At 45.5% G+C, this 19853-nt stretch overlaps 1 protein-coding gene across 1 annotated transcript; it reads left to right on the top strand.

Annotated features, from left to right (window-relative positions):
* The first annotated feature begins 1340 nt into the window (after window positions 1-1340).
* On the top strand, window positions 1341-17932 carry TMEM213 (transmembrane protein 213). Its single transcript, XM_007525180.3, has 3 exons — window positions 1341-1501; window positions 12779-12847; window positions 17291-17932. Exons 1-3 carry the CDS (start codon window positions 1402-1404, stop codon window positions 17458-17460), a joined length of 339 nt encoding a protein of 112 aa, XP_007525242.1. The 5' UTR covers window positions 1341-1401; the 3' UTR covers window positions 17461-17932.
* The last annotated feature ends 1921 nt before the right edge of the window (window positions 17933-19853 follow it).

Raw genomic sequence — 19853 nt, forward strand, 5'->3', positions numbered from 1 at the left:
ACTAATCCCTAGCACTGCAAAAACGGTATCATCTGTTTTCCATCTACACCATGCCTCGGCCTCGCGTGAGCTTAATGTGCAGCTTGGCGATATGAGAATCCAGCATGAAGCCCAGCCAGTCTATCTTGGCGTTACTCTCGATCGCACTCTGTCATTTCACGAACATCTCATAAAAACTGCAGCAAAGGTGGGCGCGAGGAATAACATCATTGCAAGACTGGCCAGCTCCTCATGGGGCGCGAGCGCTTCCACACCACGATCATCATCTCTGGCATTATGCTATTCCACTGCAGAATACTGTGCCCCAGTATGGTTCCGTAGCCCCCATGTCCACTTGGTTGATTCCAAATTATATTCACATCATTGCAAGACTGGCCAGCTCCTCATGGGGCGCGAGCGCTTCCACACCACGATCATCATCTCTGGCATTATGCTATTCCACTGCAGAATACTGTGCCCCAGTATGGTTCCGTAGCCCCCATGTCCACTTGGTTGATTCCAAATTATATTCCTCCATGAGGATAATTTCTGGAACCATCCTTTCCACCCCGGTTCCATGGCTGCCAGTTCTTAGCCACATCGCCCCGCCAGATATTCGTCGGGATGCGGCATCATCTAAATTTCCCACGTCTACGCTCGACGGGACCTGCCAATCTACGTGGATATCTTCGCCCACCCTGTCCAACGCTTGATGTCTCCTCGTCACCCAATCTGGTCCCCTACGCCTACACTGAACTTCTCTGTTCCAGACTCTTGGAAACAGAGTTGGCAGTCAGCTGAGGTAAAGAACAAACACCTCATCACAGACCCCTGCAGGCGTCAACCCGGCTTTGACCTAGCACGTTATGATTGGGCCCTCCTCAATCGCTATCGAACAGGCCATGGCCGGTGCGCCGCTATGTTCCATCGCTGGGGAGCCAGAGACGACCCGAACTGCCCCTGCGGCTCCAGACAGACTATGACCCACATAGTCAATGACTGCCACCTCTCCAGATTCAAAGGAGGTCTGGAAACTTTACATCAGGCTCAACCTGACGCTGTTGACTGGCTACGGAAGAAGGGCAAACGCTAGAAGAAGAAGTGAAAACACTTAGAGGGCAACTGTTCCCAGCCCCCATGCACGTGCGGTGCTCCTAGTAGGTGCTCAGGAAATAATGGGCTGGATGGAGCAGGGACACACACACACCCACCGCCCCCCAAGAGGCAGGCACCCAACCTCAGCTCCAGGGAGAATGGCAGAGACTGCCCCTCCGTCCTTTCCCCGGGAGAGTGACAGCTCAGGTGTCCTTGGCCCCACCCCCTGGCCTTTCCCCCTGGGCGCAGAGCTGAGGGATCTTTCCTGCAGCTGAGTGGTTTGCATCTGCCGCCGGCCAGCACAACTCTCCCAGCGCAGGGCCGGGCATGGCGTGGACCCCCGGTTCCGGCTCTGTCTGCCCGGGGCCCCAGGCCGCCTTGCTGCTCGGCCTGGCCTTTGCCAACCTCCTCTGGGCTGGCTCGGCAGGTAGGGTTGGGAGGGGAGGGGGAAGAAGGAAATGCCTGGGCTTTAGAAAGCGAGTTGGGGACATTCACCTGACATTCACCCAAGGCGGGGTGGGGAGGGGGTCCTGATGGCCTCTGCAACCTAAAGGGAAAGCCCAGGGCTGGGACTTCACCAGGGGACCTCAGTGACTCCAGATGACATTCCCAGGCTCCCCCCTTTTTGTGGTTTGCAAGCCACCACCTCCCCTTGCATCCCTTTAGTCCCCTTCCTCTCTAGCTCCCAGCCCCACCGGACCCCTCCAGAACACAGTCTGTCCTGCTTGGCTGGTCACTCATTCTCTCTCTCCAAATCAATCCTGGCCACCTCCCTGGAGTGAGTGTCCCTGTTCTCATTCTCAGTCTGTTCTCAGAGGGTCAAAACCCAGACTCTCAAGCCTCTCAGCCTCAGTCCAGCTCTTGCCTGGTATCACTCACTGGCTGTGTGACATGGAGGAGATTGTTAAATGTCTCTGTGCCTGGGTTTGCTTATCTTTGATGTGAGGTCCTTGTATTGCTTGTGTGTAAAAGGTGAGTTAAAGATGAGATACGATGTAAAGAAAGAGCACACCCAGGAGAAGGAGAGCACTCTTCATCACACGCAGGGACCCGGGTGGAACCCCAGCCTGCCCCCCTGGGAGTATCATGCAAAAGAGAGGCTTCCTGAGTGGTGCTGTGTTGTCTCTCCCACTCTGTCTGTTTCTCTCTATCTGAATAAAGAAGAGTAACAGAAGGGACTGATGGGGGCACTCCTGATGGAGTACACCCATTACAGTGCACAAGGGCCTGGGTCTGTTCCCCACTTGCAGAAGGGAAACATCACAAATAATGGAGCAATACTGCAGATCTTTCTCATTCTCTCCCCCCCCCCTCTCATCTTCCCCTTCCCTCTCAATTTCACTCACAAATAATGGAGCAATACTGCAGATCTTTCTCATTCTCTCCCTCTCTCTCTCTCTCTCTATCTTCCCCTTCCCTTTCAATTTTGCTCTGTCTCTATCCAAAATACATAAATGAATAAATAAATTTAAAAGAGAAGAATAAAAAGAAAAATTGGGCCTACCAGAAACAGTGGTTTTGTACCTGTGCAAAAGCTTTTGTAGAAAGAAGAGAAAGAAGAAAAGAAAAAAAAAAGAAGAAGGGGAAAAATATGAACGAAAAGCACTTCAGGGTCTACGCAGTGGTGCACTCGAATGAATGCACAGGTTACAGTGCACAAGGACTTGGATTTCAGCCCCTGTCCTCACCTGCTGAGGGAAAGCTTTGCAAGTGGTGAAGCAATACTGCAGGTGTCTGTCTGTCTCTCTCCCTCTCTGTCTCCCCCTACCTTCTTGATTTCTGGCTGTCTCTATCCAATAAATAAAGATAATAAAGAATAAAAAAGCACTCAGGTAAATAATTTTTAAAAATTATTTAAGGGGCGGGGGAGATAGCGTAATGGTTACGCAAAAAGACTCTCATGCCTGAGGCTTCAAAGCCGCAGGTTCAATCTCCTGCACCACCATAAGCCAGAGCTGAGCAGTGCTCTGGTAAAAATAATAAAATTTTAAAAAGAAAAAAATTATTTAATAATATACTAAACTAGTGCCCGGGGAGGTAGTACCATTGGTAGCACAACAGACTTCCATGCCTGAGACTCCAGTGTCCCAGGTTCAATCCCCAGTACCACCATAAGCTATAGTTAAGCAGGGGTCTAGTTAATGGTGGTAGTAGTAATAGTCGTAGTAACAGGAAAAAAATTCCATAATGTAATATACCAAAATTAAATTATTAATTTAAGTAAAATAAAGCATCAAGTAAATTATTGGGGTTATAAGGAAGTTATCTGGGTTACAGGGGAAAGTTAAGCACTGAGGAATCAATTTTCCCCTCAAATAAAATAGTGCATGACCAGCACTGAATACTTGGAACAGTCTCATCCCCCCCTCCCCCACCCTAGTATCACCTCTCTCCAAATAAGATCACTTCTTTCTGTGCTTTGCTTGTGAAAAAGCCTCAAAAGGGGACAAATTACAGGGGCCAAGCAGTGGCACACCAGCTTAAGCGCACATTGTATTATGTGCAAGGACCCAAGCAAGGATCCAGGCCCCAGCCCCCAGCTCCCCACCTACAGGGGGGTCACTTCCTTCTTTATTTACCCCTCTTCTCTCAATTTCTCTCTGTCCTATCCAATAAAAAGGAAAAAAATTGCTGCCAGGAATAGTGGATTCATAGTGCAGGCACCAAGCCCCAGTAAGAGTCCTGGAGGTAAAAAAATAAATAAATTAAGGAGCCAGAGAAATAGCTCAGCCAGTAGAACACAGGACATGAATACCCCTGATAGCCCTTTTTTTTTTTGTTTTTTTTTCTCCTCCTCCTACTTCTTCTTTTTAAAATTTTAAAAAATTTATTTATTTTCCCTTTTGTTGTCCTTGTTGTTTTTTATTGTTGTTGTACTTATTATTGTAGTTGTTACTGATGTTGTCGTTGTTAGATAGGACAAAGAGAAATGGAGAGAGGAGGGGAAAACAGAGAGGGGGAGAGAAAGATAGACACCTACAGACCTGTTTCACCGCCTGTGAAGCAACTCCCCTGCAAGTGGGGAGCTGGGGGCTCGAACTGGCATCCTTATGCCAGTCTTTGTGCTTTGTACCATGTGCACTTAACCCGCTGTGCTACCACCTGACTTCCTCTCCTACTTCTTCTTTAGAGACAGAGAAGGCAAAGTGATAGAGATAGTGAAGGAGACCACAGCAATGAAACTTCCTTCAATGTGGTGGGGGCTGAGATCAAACCTGGATAACACACACACACACACACACACACCATAGCAGTGCACTATCCAAGGGAACTATTTCACCTACTTATCCTGCCCCGTTTTCAAAACTAAGACTCTGTGCCAACACTGAGGCTCTGACTCCTGTCTCTCCCTCTCTCTATCATATAACTCAATAAAAATAAATTCTTTTTAGAACTGTATCTATTTATTTCGCCACTGCCAGGACTTCACTGCTTTGGGGTGATATATATATATATATATATATATATATATATATATATATAATTTATAAAAAGGAAACACTGACAAAACCATAGGATAAGAGGGGTACAACTCCACCATCAGAACTCCACATCTCATCCCGTCCCTGACAGCTTTCCTATTCTTTATCCCTCTGGGGGTATGGATCCAGGGTCATTATAGGGTACAGAAGGTTAAAGGTCTGGCTTCTATAATTGCTTCCCCAATGAACATGGGTGTTGACGGGTCAATCCATACTCCCAGCCTGTCTCTCTCTTTCCCTAGTAGGGCAGGTCTCTGGGGAATCGGAGCTCCAGGACACATTGGTGGGGTTGTCTGTCTGGGAAAGTCTGGTTGGCATCGTGCTAGCATCTGGAACTTGGTAGCTGAATATAGCTAACATATAGAGCCAAACAAGTTGTTGACTAATCATGAACCTAAAGGCTGGAATAGAGCAGATAAAGAGTTGGGAGGTCTCCATATTATAGATAGCTAGTAGGCCTATTTTAGTTCTATTCCAAAGGGCCTGTGACTATAGTAGTTTGTTTTCTTTTTTTTTTTTTTTCACCTGAGCCTGAAATCTGATATGCAGGTGGACTCAGGTTATTGTCTGGGGAGATGGTGTCATAGCTGGGAAAAGGACCAGAAAGCTAGATCAGGGAAGAGAGTAGCTCCAAAATATGGGAAAGTTGTATAAATATTGTTGACTGTAAACCCCACTGATTCGATCTGATCTGGGGACCACATTCAGCTTAAGAGCCTATGTGACCACTGTATCCCTCTAGATCTGAGCTCACATTCTGTGGTACTGTTAATATTAGGGAGAGGGATTTATTCGAGGTCTAGGCCCATTATGTCTTTTTGGGAACCTCAGGACTCAGCTGATGGGGTGGCCTTATAGTGACTAAAGAGTCATCGTTAAAGTATGCCAGTCTCTTGCCCTTATTCCGCTTTTGCAGTCCTTGCTTTGATAAGGTTAGCTTTGGAGTGAGTGAGGGAAGTGTAACAGGAAGTAGGTGAGGAGGGTATCTAAGTCTAAGTAGACACTATTTCATTATGAACTTTATACTGACTCACTGCAGACCATTGTGTATTTTTGCTTTCAGGTATATATTTTGCTCTAATTTATTGATACATGTGAACATATGCTCTATCTAATGGGACCTGGTCTATATCTAGGTTTTGGGACTTTGTTAGGAAGTGAACCTCCTGGAATGGAATTAGAGAATACTATGAAAGGAAAGGTCTCCCCAGAGTAATGAGGGTGAAAGGCTGACATTCCATGCCTGATGTCTCTGGACATGGTCTGAAGTGAAGCATGCTGAGGTAGTACTCATTGCATTGATTAGGTTGGGATCAAAAGATGCAATATCATTTGGTATGAACTGAGAGAAGCATGCAGGAAACTGAGCTCCACCCCAGAGGATCCAGGACTGGGGAAATATAGGTTCTATAGAGGAAATGGGAGGTTCCTTCTGTCTAAGAGTTTAAGAAAGCAATAGATAGTTATTGCTGTAATCAAATTATTTGGCAATTGGGTTAACTTTGGAAAATCCCTTTGTTAGGATTTTCTGTATCATACACAACATTGCTATGATTTATGTCCTTTGACATTATTTGTATATAGCTGTGTCTTATAGAGTAATGCCACTGGTTGCTTCTGTTCTCCATGGTCTAAGCTTTTTAAAAAATCAACATAACAAAGACTCAGACTATGGTCTGTGCATTAAAAAGTTTGAGACATTCAATCAATTTTTCCCCTCTCATATTAATTAAACAGTGGTTTGTATGACTATTAATAGGAGTGTACAAACACCATTCCCACCACCAAAAGACTGTATCCCATCCCAACTCCGCCCACCACCACCAGTGAAGCTGAACTTCTGCCCTTGCCCTCAACCCAGAGATTTTTACTTTGGTGCCCTACTCTGGAGTGATATTTTTAAGATATAGAGAGACAGAGACTGAGAGACAGAAAGGGAAAGAAACCACAGCAGGTAAGCTTCTTCCAGTGGGGGATGGGCTTGAGTCTGGTTCACAAACATAGACAAATAGGTTATTTTGCTGACCTGATGTTTTTCTTTTCTTTCGCTCTCTTTCTTGGTTTCCCCCCCAGAGCACTACTCAGCTCTGGCTTATGGTGGTGCTGGAACTTGAACTTGGAACTTCATGGTCTCAGGCATGATAGCCTTTTGCAGTATCACTGTGCTATCTCTCTAAACCTTTTCTCTTTTTCTTTTGCCACCTATGTTAAATCACTGGGCCTCAGTGCCTGAAAAAAATCTATTACCATTTCCTGGTGACTTTTTTTTTTCCTTAACAGATGACAAGAGACAGAAATAGAGAGGGGGAGAGGGAGAGGGGAGGTGAAGGGAGAGATACCTGCAGCACCACGCCATCACTCATGAGACTTCTCTTCCCACAGGTGGGGGCCAGAGGCTTCAACCCAGCTCCTTACCCAAGATAATGTGTATACTCTACCATAGTGTGTGCCAACACTTGGCTGCATGTTGGTATTGTTGGAAATGTAACCACAATGAGTTGTTTTGTCTTCCCAGTAGCCTGACTGCTTCTGAGGGAGGAGAGTGATGTTGAAATTCCTAGGAACTTAAACCAAGGCTGTTTGGTTTGTGCTACATGTAACTGCTAACAGGGAACATTGTTCACCCTGCAGAAGTGGCATTTCCCGATGACTTTACTCAATCCCAGCATCCCATTAGCTAGGTTTTTCTGCCCCCACTCACTTACTTTAGTTGGTGGGCCACTTCCATTGCTGGGGTAAAGGAGAAATGAAAATCAGGTTCAAGGAAGTGATTTGGGAACTTGGGGAAATTGAATTGTTAAGGCATCAATCTCTCTAAAACAGAGACCAAGCTCCTCGTCACTCCACGGTAAATCATTTACAGCAGCCATCAGATTGCACAGAGCTAATTACTAGCTTTCAGCAGGACATTGTGATGGCTTGCATGAGGGGGGTATAACATTAGTCCCAGCAGGAATGTTGTGGTTTAGAACCAACAGGTTTCATCTAGCTTGTCCTGTTATGGGGACAACAAGGTCTTTTGAAGGATGCATGTAGGACCAAGAGCCAGTGGGGTCTAGAGGACTCCCAGACCATGGTTTTGTTTTGCTTACACTCCCAAAGAAGCAGACCACTGAACAGTGACAGACCTTCCAGAAAGAATCTTTAATAATTGGTTTCTTGGTCTTGATTTATCTGGAGTACACCTGTTAGTAAGACTTCTTTTGGGGGAGTGATGTGGGGTGGGGAATGAGTCCAGTGTTTCGTAGGTCAAAAGTGTGTGCTCTGTCACTGACTTACATGCCCAGCCCCAAGGAGAATGATTTTGCTGGTGAAAAGTTTTGTGCTGGACCAGCAAAACAGCTCACTTAGTGCACTGCTTTGGCTTGAGTGAGACCTACGTTTGATCCCAGCGGAAGGATCTTTTAGTGTGGTGTCTTTCTCCCTCTCTCCCTCTCTCTCTCTCTCTCTCTCCATCTATAAAAGGAAGGAGAGAAGAAAGAATGTTCCATGTTTGTGCTGTTTCTGATAAAAGATTCTGCATGTGGTGATGGAGCACTTGAATTGTAGACAGTTATGACCAAGAATATGCATTTTACATTGAATTCTAGTCAGTTTAATTTTTAAATTGATTTATCTAATGAGAGAGAGGGAAAAAAAACAGCAGAGCATCACTCTGGTATATTCAGTGCCAAGGATCAAACTCAGAACCTCATGCTTTCAAGTCCTGCATTTTTTTATTTATATTTATAAAAGGGAAAAACTGACAAAAACCATAAGATAAGAGGTCCGTATCCCATCCCCTCCCCCTGATAGCTTCCCTATTCTCTATCCCTCTGGGAGTATGGACCCAGGGTCATTGTGGGATGCAGAAGGTGGAAGGTCTGGCTTCTGTAATTTCTACCCTGGTGAACATGGACATTGGCAGGTCGATCCATATTCCCAGCCTGTCTCTCTCTTTCCCTAGTGGGCAGGGCTCTGGGGAAGTGGAGCTCCAGGACATATTGGTGGGGTCGTCTGCCCAGGGAAGTCCGGTTGGCATCATGTTAGCATCTGGAACCTGGTGGCTTCTCCAGGTTGTAAGCTGCTTCTTTTTGGAGCTCACACCGGGTGTTGTCTCCAAGTCGCCATCTTGGCTCTGCCCTGCAAGTCCTGCATTCTACCACTGAACTACTTCCTCTGCTGGTCAATCTGTGTGTGTGTGTGTGTGTGTGAGAGAGAGAGAGAGAGAGAGAGAGAGAGAGAGAGAGAGAGAGAAGAAGAAGAAGGAGGAGGAGGAGGAGGAGGAGGAGGAGGAGAAAGAGATTTAATAGACATTTACAAGGTTATAAAGTCACAGGAGTACAGCTCCACACTGCTTAGTCTAATTCTAATAAAATGTGAATTTAGGCTAGTGGCTGCCATCCTGGCCACAGTGACTCTGGACCATTGACCTTTGTGTTCTCAGTGGCACCAGGTGACTTGAGCTTCAGCTTATCTTCCTCAGGAACCCTTGCATTCACTCTGCCACCTCATCTCAGTCCCCAAACCCTGGGAGAACTCTGAGGATTCTTTGTTGTCTTTGCTTATTACATAAAGGACAGTTTTAAGTGTTGCACTTTCTGGCAGCCTCTGTACATGTCTGTACACCATCTACTTTTTTTTAAACCATCTGTGAGGCCAGACCTGGTAGAATGAACATGTTACCATGAGCAAGGATCCAGGTTCAAGCCTCTGGTCCTCAGCTGCAAGGGGGGAGACTTCATGAAAGGTGAAGCAGAGTTGCAGATGTCCTTCTCTCTTAATATTTTATTTGTTTTATTTTAATGAGAAAGACACAGAGAAATAGCAGAGTACTGCTCAGCTCTGGCTTATAGTGGTGCTGGGGATTGAACCTGGGAACTTAGAGCCTCAGGCAGGAAAGTCTTTTGGTCTTTCAGAATGATATTTTGCAGAACCATTATGCTGTCTCCCCACCCCCTCCCTCATGCCCTCCACCTATCTATCTATCTATCTATCTATCATCTATCTATCATCTATCTCCTCCTTCCTGGTTAATTTCTGTCTCTATTCAATACATAAATAAAATATTTTATAAAAATGAATGAATTAATTAATGAATAACATTCTACTTGTGAAAAACCATCACAACCATCAGAAATGAGTCAAAGTCATATTTCAGGGCTTATATGTCTATATCGCTTCTTTTTTTAATGTGGTGCTGGGGATTGAACCCAGGATCTTGTGCATGCATTGAGTGTTTTCCTCAGTACAACTGTTGTTCTGTATTTTTGAGAATCAGGGAGGAGGAGGAAAGACAAAGAGAGAAAGGAGAGAGAGAGTGAGAGACACCTAAGTACTTCTCGACCATCTATGAAGCTCTCTTAGTGCTGTCCAAAGTGATACCATGTGGTGCTAGGGATAAACCCAGGGCCTCACACATAAATTGTACCTATAGAGCCACCTCCCAGTTCCATGAGAGGTTTATGTTTGACTTTTTGAAAGGAATGGAAAAGAGTCATGAATAGACATTCCAGGGGACTAGATGGCGGAGCACTCTGCAGAACACATACATTACCATACACTAGAGCCCATGTTCAAGTCCCCAGCCCCCACCTGCAGGAGGGAGACTTTCTGATCAGTGGAGCTGTGCTGCAGCTCTCTCTCTCTCTCTCTCTCTCTCTCTCTTCCTCCCTCCCTCCCTCCCTCTGCCTCTACTTCTCTCTGTCTCTAGCAACAAAGGAAGAAAAAATGGCAGTAGAGTTGGATGGATAAAGTATCTTAGTGATAGTCTTTGTAGCAAAAAAATAAAATAAAATAAAAGACACTTCAAACGTTGGGTTTTATTTATTTTTTAAAAAATATTTATTTATTTATTTATCAATGAGAGTGATAGTAGGAGAGAAGAGAAAAGCCAGACATCACTCTAGTACATGTGCTGCTGAGGGCTGAATTTGAGACCTCATGCTTGAAAATTCAATGTTTTGTCCACTATGCCACCTCCTGGAACACTTATTTATTTAATTTTTAATTTATTTATTTCTTGAGGAAGGAGGGAAGCAGAGCACTGCTGTGGCATATGCAGCAATGGGGCTACAACCAAGAACTCACATTTGTGAACACAGCACTCTATCACTGAGCCCCCTCGTTGGTCATGATATTCTGAACATTTTAGTGGCCATTTTGAGGTAGGAGTAGGAAAAACCCTTTGGTCAGCATAGCTGTCTGCTGGGAAAGTGGCTTCAGTAGAGCACCTGGAAAGTCCTGTCTAGCTGACCTGTGGTGCTTGGGGAGCAGTGTTCTTCTATGGCTTGTGGGCTGTGGTGCAGGAACAACAAATAATTAATTACTCAAGTAGTGCAACACTAACCACTGGCCCTTTGACTTTTTATTAGTTACGAGATACATCAAAGGAATTCCGCAAAGCTTACATCAGCAAAAGCCATAACAGTTCATTAAAGTTGGGGGGGGGATGGAGAAGGGACTTATGCCAATAGGCTGTGTAATAAGGGACAGCAAGGCCATCCAATCTCTCCTAACAAACTTACTATATTTTGTAACTAATATTCCTAGGCAGATAATAGCTGCAAAGGTCAACAAGTCATATGCCCCCTCCCTCATTCACATCAGGTGTCTAACAGGCTATGGCCTGGTGCTCTGGTGCTCCCACAGACACCTGTTAATGTTTGAGAAGTTACAGATCTTTGTTAGCCTTGCAGTGTAATTTGGCTGTGGGTTTGCCAAGCACAAGCCTGGCATGCTAAGATATCTTTCCTGAGCATTTTCCCACAGGGCTGTGAGAGTGAACATGAAATATCTTAGGATGAGATGAGAGTGTAACTTCTTCTTCTTCTAGCATTTGCCCTTCTTCCGTAGCCAGTCAACAGCGTCAGGTTGAGCCTGATGTAAAGTTTCCAGACCTCCTTTGAATCTGGAGAGGTGGCAGTCGTTGACTATGTGGGTCATAGTCTGTCTGGAGCCGCAGGGGCAGTTCGGGTCGTCTCTGGCTCCCCAGCGATGGAACATAGCGGCGCACCGGCCATGGCCTGTTCGATAGCGATTGAGGAGGGCCCAATCATAACGTGCTAGGTCAAAGTCGGGTTGACGCTTGCAGGGGTCTGTGATGAGGTGTTTGTTCTTTACCTCAGCTGACTGCCAGCTCTGTTTCCAAGAGTCTGGAACAGAGAAGTTCAGTGTAGGCGTAGGGGACCAGATTGGGTGACGAGACGTCAAGCGTTGGACAGGGTGGGTGAAGATATCCACGTAGATTGGCAGGTCCGGTCGAGCGTAGACGTGGGAAATGAACTTAGATGATGCCGCATCCCGACGAATATCTGGCGGGGCGATGTTGCTAAGAACTGGCAGCCATGGAACCGGGGTGGAACGGATGGTTCCAGAAATTATCCTCATGGAGGAATATAATTTGGAATCGACCAAGTGGACATGGGGGCTACGGAACCACACTGGGGTGTAACTAGAAAGAGGAAACATACACAGGGATAGAGAGCATAATGGTTATGCAAAAGAGAATCTCATCCCTGAGGCTCCAAAGTCCCAGGTTCAACCCCTTTCACCACCATAAACCAGAGCCTAATCAGTGCTCTGGTAAAAAAAAAAAAAAAAAGGAAACATATTACTTCACTGCCGTGATAGAACTTTCCACAGCAGGTGACTTGAACACTAGCACTGGACAGCCCAAGTATCACTAGACTTGATTTCTCTGGGGCTACTCTTCCTGGATTGTATTGGTTTCCTTTTGACTCTGTTCTCACAGGATAGTTTTTCTCTGGATACCACTGGCATCTCACCCTCTTCTGAAGGTCACCAGTTATGTCATATAACCTTGAGAGCTTGTTTGGAGGTTCTAGCAGGGGAGCACAACAACTTGTATACCCTTAACCAAAGACCGGTCCGTCTCTATTCAGGGAAGGCCGTCCTCTTCCACCGAGAGCGCAGCTTCCGGAGGGACGCACAGTGGTGAGGAAGGTAGGGGACACCCACCTAGCCAGCCAGATCAGCCGAATCAACCCTGGCGATCAGGGGGGTGACAGATGTCGCAGCCAGATCGCCCTCACATCCATTATGTCATTTAACCTGCTGAGGGCTAGAAATTCAGCCTCTGACTGTGGAAGACTCACCTCATCTAGAGTGTCTGTCATGTTTCCAGTGCTCACCACTGGTTCATGCAAAAGATTTCAAACCTGACACCTGGGGATGGCCCTTCTTCTTGCCTGAGACCTCCTCTTTCTTGTCTTTTCTTCCAGCTCCAAGCAGAAGCAGCAACTACACCTTGAGCATCCATCCAGGCCCCAAGACCCTGGAGCAGTGTCCCGGTGAGTCTCTACTGGCAGTCTTTTTTTTTTAATATTTATTTTATTTATTTATTCCCTTTTGTTGTTGCCCTTATTGTTTTATTCTTGTAGTCGTTGTTAGATAGGACAGAGAGAAATGGAAAGAGGAGGGGAAGACAGAGAGGGGGAGAGAAAGATAGATACCTGCAGACCTGCTTCACCGGAGCCCGGGGCTTGAACTGGGATCCTTCCGCAGGTCCTTGCGCTTTGCGCCACCTGCGCTTAACATGCTGCGCTACCACCCAACTCCCTCTACTGGCTATCTGAACCCCAGCTATCGGTCTCACAGCTCCAGGTAGCTGGCTGCACACCTGGTCTTCCTGAACTGCTGTGGTCTGTTTCTGATACTCAGAGCTATTGGCAGAACAATCACACACTCCTTTCCTTGACCTCAATCTAGAAGCATGAGTAGTTTTTAAATTTTTATTTTATTTTGAATTGTTTTTAATTTTTTTATGTATCTATTCACTTATTGGGTAGAAACAGAGAGAAATTAAGAAGGGGAGGAGGAGATAGAAAGAGAGACAACTTCAGAACTGCTTCACCACTTGTGAAGCTTTCCTGCTGAAGGTGGGGAGTGGGAACTTGAACCAGGTTCTTGTACATGGTCATATATGTGCTTAACTGGATGGGCTACTGTCCAGCCCCTTTTTATTTTTTAAGATTTATTTATTAGTTTTTGGTAAAAACGGAGAAGTACTAAAACCTGGGGGCAAACAGGTACCCAACAACAGATGAATGGCTGAGAAAGCTGTGATATACATATACATAAATATATATATACAACGGAATACTATGCAGCTATCAAGAATAATGAACCCACCTTCTCTGACCCATTTTGGATGGAGCCAGAGCTAGAAGGAATTATGTTAAGTGAGAGAAGTCAGAAAGACAAAGATGAGTATGGGATGATCCCACTCATAAACAGTAGTTGAGAAAGAACAGAAAGGGAAACTCAAAGCAGAATCTGACTGAATTTGCATATGGCATCAAAGTAAAAAATCTCTGGGGGGAGGGTAGATGTTCAGCTTCACTGGGAGGAGGAGGGGGAAGGACACAGAGCTTTGGTGGTGGGAATGGTGTTAACATACTAAAAAATAAAAAATAAATAACAGAGATGAGAGGAAAGGGGGAGATAGAGAGACACCTGTAGCAGTGCTTCACCGCACATGAAATTTCTCCCCTGTGGTTGGGGACTGGGGCTTGAACCCACTTCTTGTATATGGTAATGTGCACTCTACTGGGTCTGACATCATCTGTTTCCCAACATAGGCAACTTTTAAGGACACCCCTTCAGGACGTCAGCCTAAGATGCCCCAGATTCCATTGCTTCTGGAAGCTAAGCTATAAACCATAAAACCCCACCTGTACAACTAATACCCAGTGCAGGAGTTTTTTGTTTGTAGTTCTGCTTTTGGTATCAACTTATTTCTGTTCACCCTCAATGGAACACTTTGTTCACCTCCTAAAGCAATCACGACTATGACACTTATCAACAGGGAGTTTTTGCTTTATTCCAAGTTCAGATCCCTTTTTATCTTGCCCTAAGCAAAGTACCACAGTGTGTATACTTCTAGGCACTGACAAAGAAGGGCTTTGAAATGAGCTCATTCAAGAACATTTACCATCTGATTGGTATATCAAGAGACTCAAACTCACTTGGATAGTGCTTTGGTTTGCCATGTGTGAGACCCAGGTTCAAATCCAGCCCCTACTGAATTGAAGGAAGTTTTGGTCTCTCACTCTTTCCTGAGAGAGACAGAGATACTCAGTGATCAGCCAGCAACCCCATCTAATGGAGATAAGGATTTTCTGAGTTCTGTACAAAACGAGAGATTGAGAGAGAGAGAGAGAGAGAGAGAGAGAGAGAGAGAGAGAGGGAAGTGGGGTAGAGAGGTATCTCACTAGGTGAGGTTCCTGCATTGCTATTTGAGGCCCAGGTTCAATTCCTGGCCCCACATGGGAGAATTAAAGCATCAGGATAAACTCCAGTACTCTGTCTCTCCCTGTCTCTGTCTTTGTCTGAGAAGCTCAGTCCTAGAGCAGTGAAGAAAGAAAAAAACAAAGAAAAAAAGGAAAAAAAGAGAAAGAGAGAGAGAGAGACGTAAAGGAAGAAAGGGAGGAAAGAAGGAAGGAAGGAAGGAAGGAAGGAAGGAAGGAAGGAAGGAAGGAAGGAAGGAAGCCTAATGTACCACCCAGCTCTGGCTGTTGGTGATGCCAGGCACTGAACAAGGAAGCTTTCCTGTACTGTGTGGCTCCTCAACCCTAAGATGGATGCTTTTTATAGGTTACTAGCACAAGAGAAGAAGAATTTTTTCAGTCAAGCTTCCTTCCCAAGCGCCTATCAGTTACCATACTTATATTAGTCAGGAAATGCAAAACAGCTTGGTTTAAAATCCCACTCCTAATTGCTTGTAATGATACTAGGTATTAAGTCTTTTAAAAATACATTTATTTATTTCATGAGCAAGTGAGAGACTTGAACACCACTCTGTCATACTGGTGTCAGGGTAGAACCCAGGGCGTCTTGATGACTAGTGTGTGTCTAGCAGCTGAGCTGCCACTGGCTGCAGGAATTCAGTCTTTGTGAGTTAGCAGAAATGACTCCATTTTCCACTGGTTTCTTTTTGTTTTCTCTTTTCATATATTATGTGGTGCTAGAGAATGAATCCAGGGTCTCATTTATGTTTGATACCATTGAACTACTTCCTGGTGCAGTGATTTTTTTCCCTTCCCTTCCTTTCCCTTCCCTTCCCTTCCCTTCCCATCCTTCCTTCCTTCCTTCCTTCTTCCTCCTCTTTCTTCTTCTTCTTCTCTCTCTCTCTCTTTCGTTCTTTCTTTCTTTCTTATTTATTGGATACAGACAGCCAGAAATTGAGAGAGAAGGGGGAGGCAGAGAGGGAGAGAGACAGAGAGACACCTGCAGCACAGCTTCACCACTCACAAAACTTTTTCCCTGCAGGTGGAGGCTGGGGGCTTAAACCCCGGTCCTTTTGCACTGTGACATATGCACTCTGTTAGGTGCACCACATCTTTTTTCTTTTTCTTTCTTTCTTTCTCTCTTTCTTTTTTTGCTTCCAGGGTTATCGCTGGGGCTCAGTGCCTGCACTGCTCCTGGAGACCATCTTTCACCATTATTGTTGTTGTTGGTGTTATTGTTGTTGGATAGGACAGAGAGAAATAGAGAGAGGAGAGGAAGACAGAGGGAGAGAGAAAGATAGATAGATACCTGCAGACCTGCTTCACCACTTGTGAAGTGACCCCCTGCAGGTGGGGAGCTGGGGGCTTGAACCGGGTTCTTTATACTGGTCCTTGCACTTCACACTATGTGCATTTAACCCAGTGTGCTACCACCCAGCCCCCCAGTTATTTTATTTTTCTAATTTTAAAAAATTTTTCTTAGTTATTTTTATTTATTTATTGCATAGAGACCAGAAACTGAGAGGGGAGGGAGTGTTAGAGGAAGAGAGAGAGAGAGAGAGAGAGAGAGAGAGAGAGAGAGAGAGAGAGAAAGAGACACCAATAGCACTGCTTCACCTCTCGTAAAACTTTCCCCCTGCAGGTGGGGACCAGGGGTTCAAATCTGGGTCCTTGCACATTATAACATGTGCACCACCACCTGGCCCCCTGCAGCTATTTTCTTTAAGTTTTACTTTTTAAACCTGTTTGTGAGAGACAGAGAGAGAAAGAAAGAAAGAAAGAAAGAAAGAAAGAAAGAAGGAAAGGGAAGAAGGAAGGAAGATAGATAGATAGATAAATAAATAAATAGATAGATAAATAGATAGGTAGGTAGATAGATAGAGAACCAGAGCATCACTACCACATTCAATGCCAGGGATGAAACTCGGGACTTCACGATTGAAGGTACAACACTTTATCCACTGTGCCATCTCTCGGGCTGCATCCATGCTGGCTTTGAATCTCTTTTATTTGAGAGAGAGAGACAGAGAGGGGAGAGAGAGAGAGACAGAGAGATTCCACAGAACTAGATTTTCCCCTAGTGCTGTGACATCCTCATGTTTCATGCCCGGGTCTGGCATGCGGCAAAGCACATGCTCTACTGTCTGAACTCTTCCAGTCCCATCCATATTCTTGCTGGAGAGGGAGAGACACCAAATAACCCATCCACCACTACTGGACTTCTAATAATCCTTCTCTTTGTAGCCACGTGTAGCAGCCGATGATGACTTGAACCAGGATCCTCCCGTGCAGAGCAAGATTCTTATTTCTTTGTAACAGAGGGTGATGAATTTGGGGTGCTACCAACTTGGGTTTAAGTTCTGCCCTCTTTGACTGGAGAAGCAGTTCAGTGAGGAATGAGGCGACCCAGCAAAGGAAGGACTCAGTCAAGGTTGCACTGCCCAGCAGAGAGGACTCAGGGTGAGGCTGGTGCAATGTCCCCCTCCTGTTCTCTCCTCCCTCCAGATCTTGACTTCTGCCCACAAGCTGCCCGCTGCTGCCAGAGCAGTGTGGATGAGTATGGCTGGATCTGGGCTGCGGTGGGCTGGAGCCTGTGGTTCCTCACCCTCATCCTTCTGTGTGTGGACAAGCTGAGGAAGCTCACCCCTGAGGAGTCCAAGGACCTGCCAGCCTGAACCTCAGCCTCTGGAGATGGCAGCGGACACTCCACCTGCAGTGGGGGGCCCAGGAATGTCCACGGGTGCCAATCTGAAGAGGGGGAGGGGAGAGGGAGGCCTGTGTGGATGGGGACCCAGAGTCCTTCTCTCCTCTTAGCATCGACCACTTACTTTTGAGCGGAGCTGGAATGGAACCCAGAGCCTTATTTGTGCCCTGAATGGGTTTCACTGAACCCCTTTCTTTGCACCCTCCCCATCTCATTACTTTGATTTGACAACTGGGGTTCCCACACATTCCTGATTTCACCACTCCTATGGAGTTTTCTTCTTTCTTCTTCTATTTTATTTGATTGGACCGAGAGAAATTGAGAGGGGAGGGGGAAATAGAGAGTAAGAGAGAGATAGTTGCAGCACTGCTTCACTGCTCATCAAGTTTTTATCCTGCAGGTGGGTACTGGGGGCTTGAACTTAGCTCCTTGCATGTGGTACTGTATGCTCCCAATCAAATGCACCACAGCCTGGCCCCTTATGGTGCTTTTTTATTCAGAGAGAGAGAGAGAGAGAGAGAGAGAGAGAGACCACAGCACCAGAGCTGCTGCTCCTGGTGCAATGGTACCTCCAGGGTGGCATCAAGATTCATACCTGGGCCAAGGCAGGCACACTACCCAGTTAGACATCTCTCCATCACTTGAGCACTCTTCCTTAGAACATTTACCAAAAATGGGGCCTACAATAACAAGAGGAATTCTTCTTCTGTCCCTTGGAGATGTAAACATCACCATGTGTACAGCTACCTGTCTTAAATGCTGTGTTGTGTCATCAAAAGGTTCTTGGAAGCTGTGACTTGGTATGAAATGGCATGGGATGATGACAGTTTGACCACAGGCCAGAGAAACATCAGCAAATGTCTTTTTTTTTTTTTTTTTTGCTTCCAGGGTTATCACTGGGGCCCAGTGCCAGGACTACAAATTCACTGCTCCTGGAGGCTATTTTTCCCATTTTGTTGTCCTTGCTGTGCTTGTTATTGTTATTGTTGTTATAGCTGTTGTTGTTATTGGATAGGACAGAGAGAAATGGAGAGAGGAGGGGAAGAGAGGAGAGAAAGATAGACACCTGCAGACCTCCTTCACCACTTGTGAAGCGACCCCCCCTGCAGGTGGGGAACTGGGGGTTTGAACTCAGATCCTTATGGCAGTCCTTGCGCTTTGTGCCATGTGTGCTTAACCCACTGCACTACCACCCAGGCCCCAGCAAATGTCTTAATAAAGACCCCAACTTCTGACATGAAACACTCACCAGTATCCATTCATTCATTTTCCAACCTACTAATTCCTGCTTATGGTACTGGTAGCAGGAGCCCATCCAGGAAGCTCTGGGTACAAGGCAGGATCCAGCCCTGGATAAGATACACTTCTGCTTCCACAGGCAAATCACATATTCCTACACTCACTCAGACTGTGGACAACTGAGACACACCATGAACCTCACGTGCTCATCTTTGGGGTGTGGGAGGAAATGTGAGTTTGAGAGAAAAAAATACATGGAGAGAACATGCCAGTTCCACACAGTTCCTGACTGAGCTGGGTTTTCCTTCATCAGCATTATAATAAAACATTGAACAAAATGACATTATTCAAGGATCTGATCTATATCTATTTATGTTTGTATGCCATTTATCCATCCATCCATGTATCCAACCATTTATCTATCCATCTACCTATTCACCCAATCTTCTATGAAACCATTTATCTATTCACCCAACCATCCATCCACTTACTCATTCATATGTCCATCCATCCATCCATCCATCCATCCATCCATCCATTCATGCATGCATCCATCCATCCAGTCACCCAACCAACCATCACCCATTCATCCAAATATCTAACCATGGAGCCAGGTGGTGGCCACCTGGTTGAACACATATGTTGCAATGTGCAAGGACCTGAGTTCAAGCCCCTAGACCCTACCTGCCAGGGGAAGCTTTGTGAGTAGTGAAGCAGTGCTGGTGATGTTTCTCTGTCTCTCTCTCACTCTATCTCCTCATTCCTTTAGATTTCTGGCTATATCTATTCAATAAACAAACAAACAAATAAATAAATAAATATAATAATTAAGAAAAACCCAAATATCTAACTACTGGGGCTGGGTGGTGGAGCACCTGGTTAGATGCACATGTTATAATGCACAAAGACCCAGGTTCTACCTCCCAGTTCCTGTCTATAGGGAGAAAGCTTTGCAAGTGATGAAGCAGTACTGCAGGTGTCTCTCTTTCTCATCTATCTTCCCCTACCTTCAATTTACAGCTATCTCTATCCAATAAACAAAGGTAATAAAAATTAAAGTTAAAAAATTCACTTCTTTCAAGTATCTAACCATCCATCCACCAACCATCCAGTCACCCAGCCAAC

Source organism: Erinaceus europaeus, chromosome 8 (assembly GCF_950295315.1).
Source record: "Erinaceus europaeus chromosome 8, mEriEur2.1, whole genome shotgun sequence".
Classification (NCBI taxonomy): Eukaryota; Metazoa; Chordata; class Mammalia; order Eulipotyphla; family Erinaceidae; genus Erinaceus; species Erinaceus europaeus.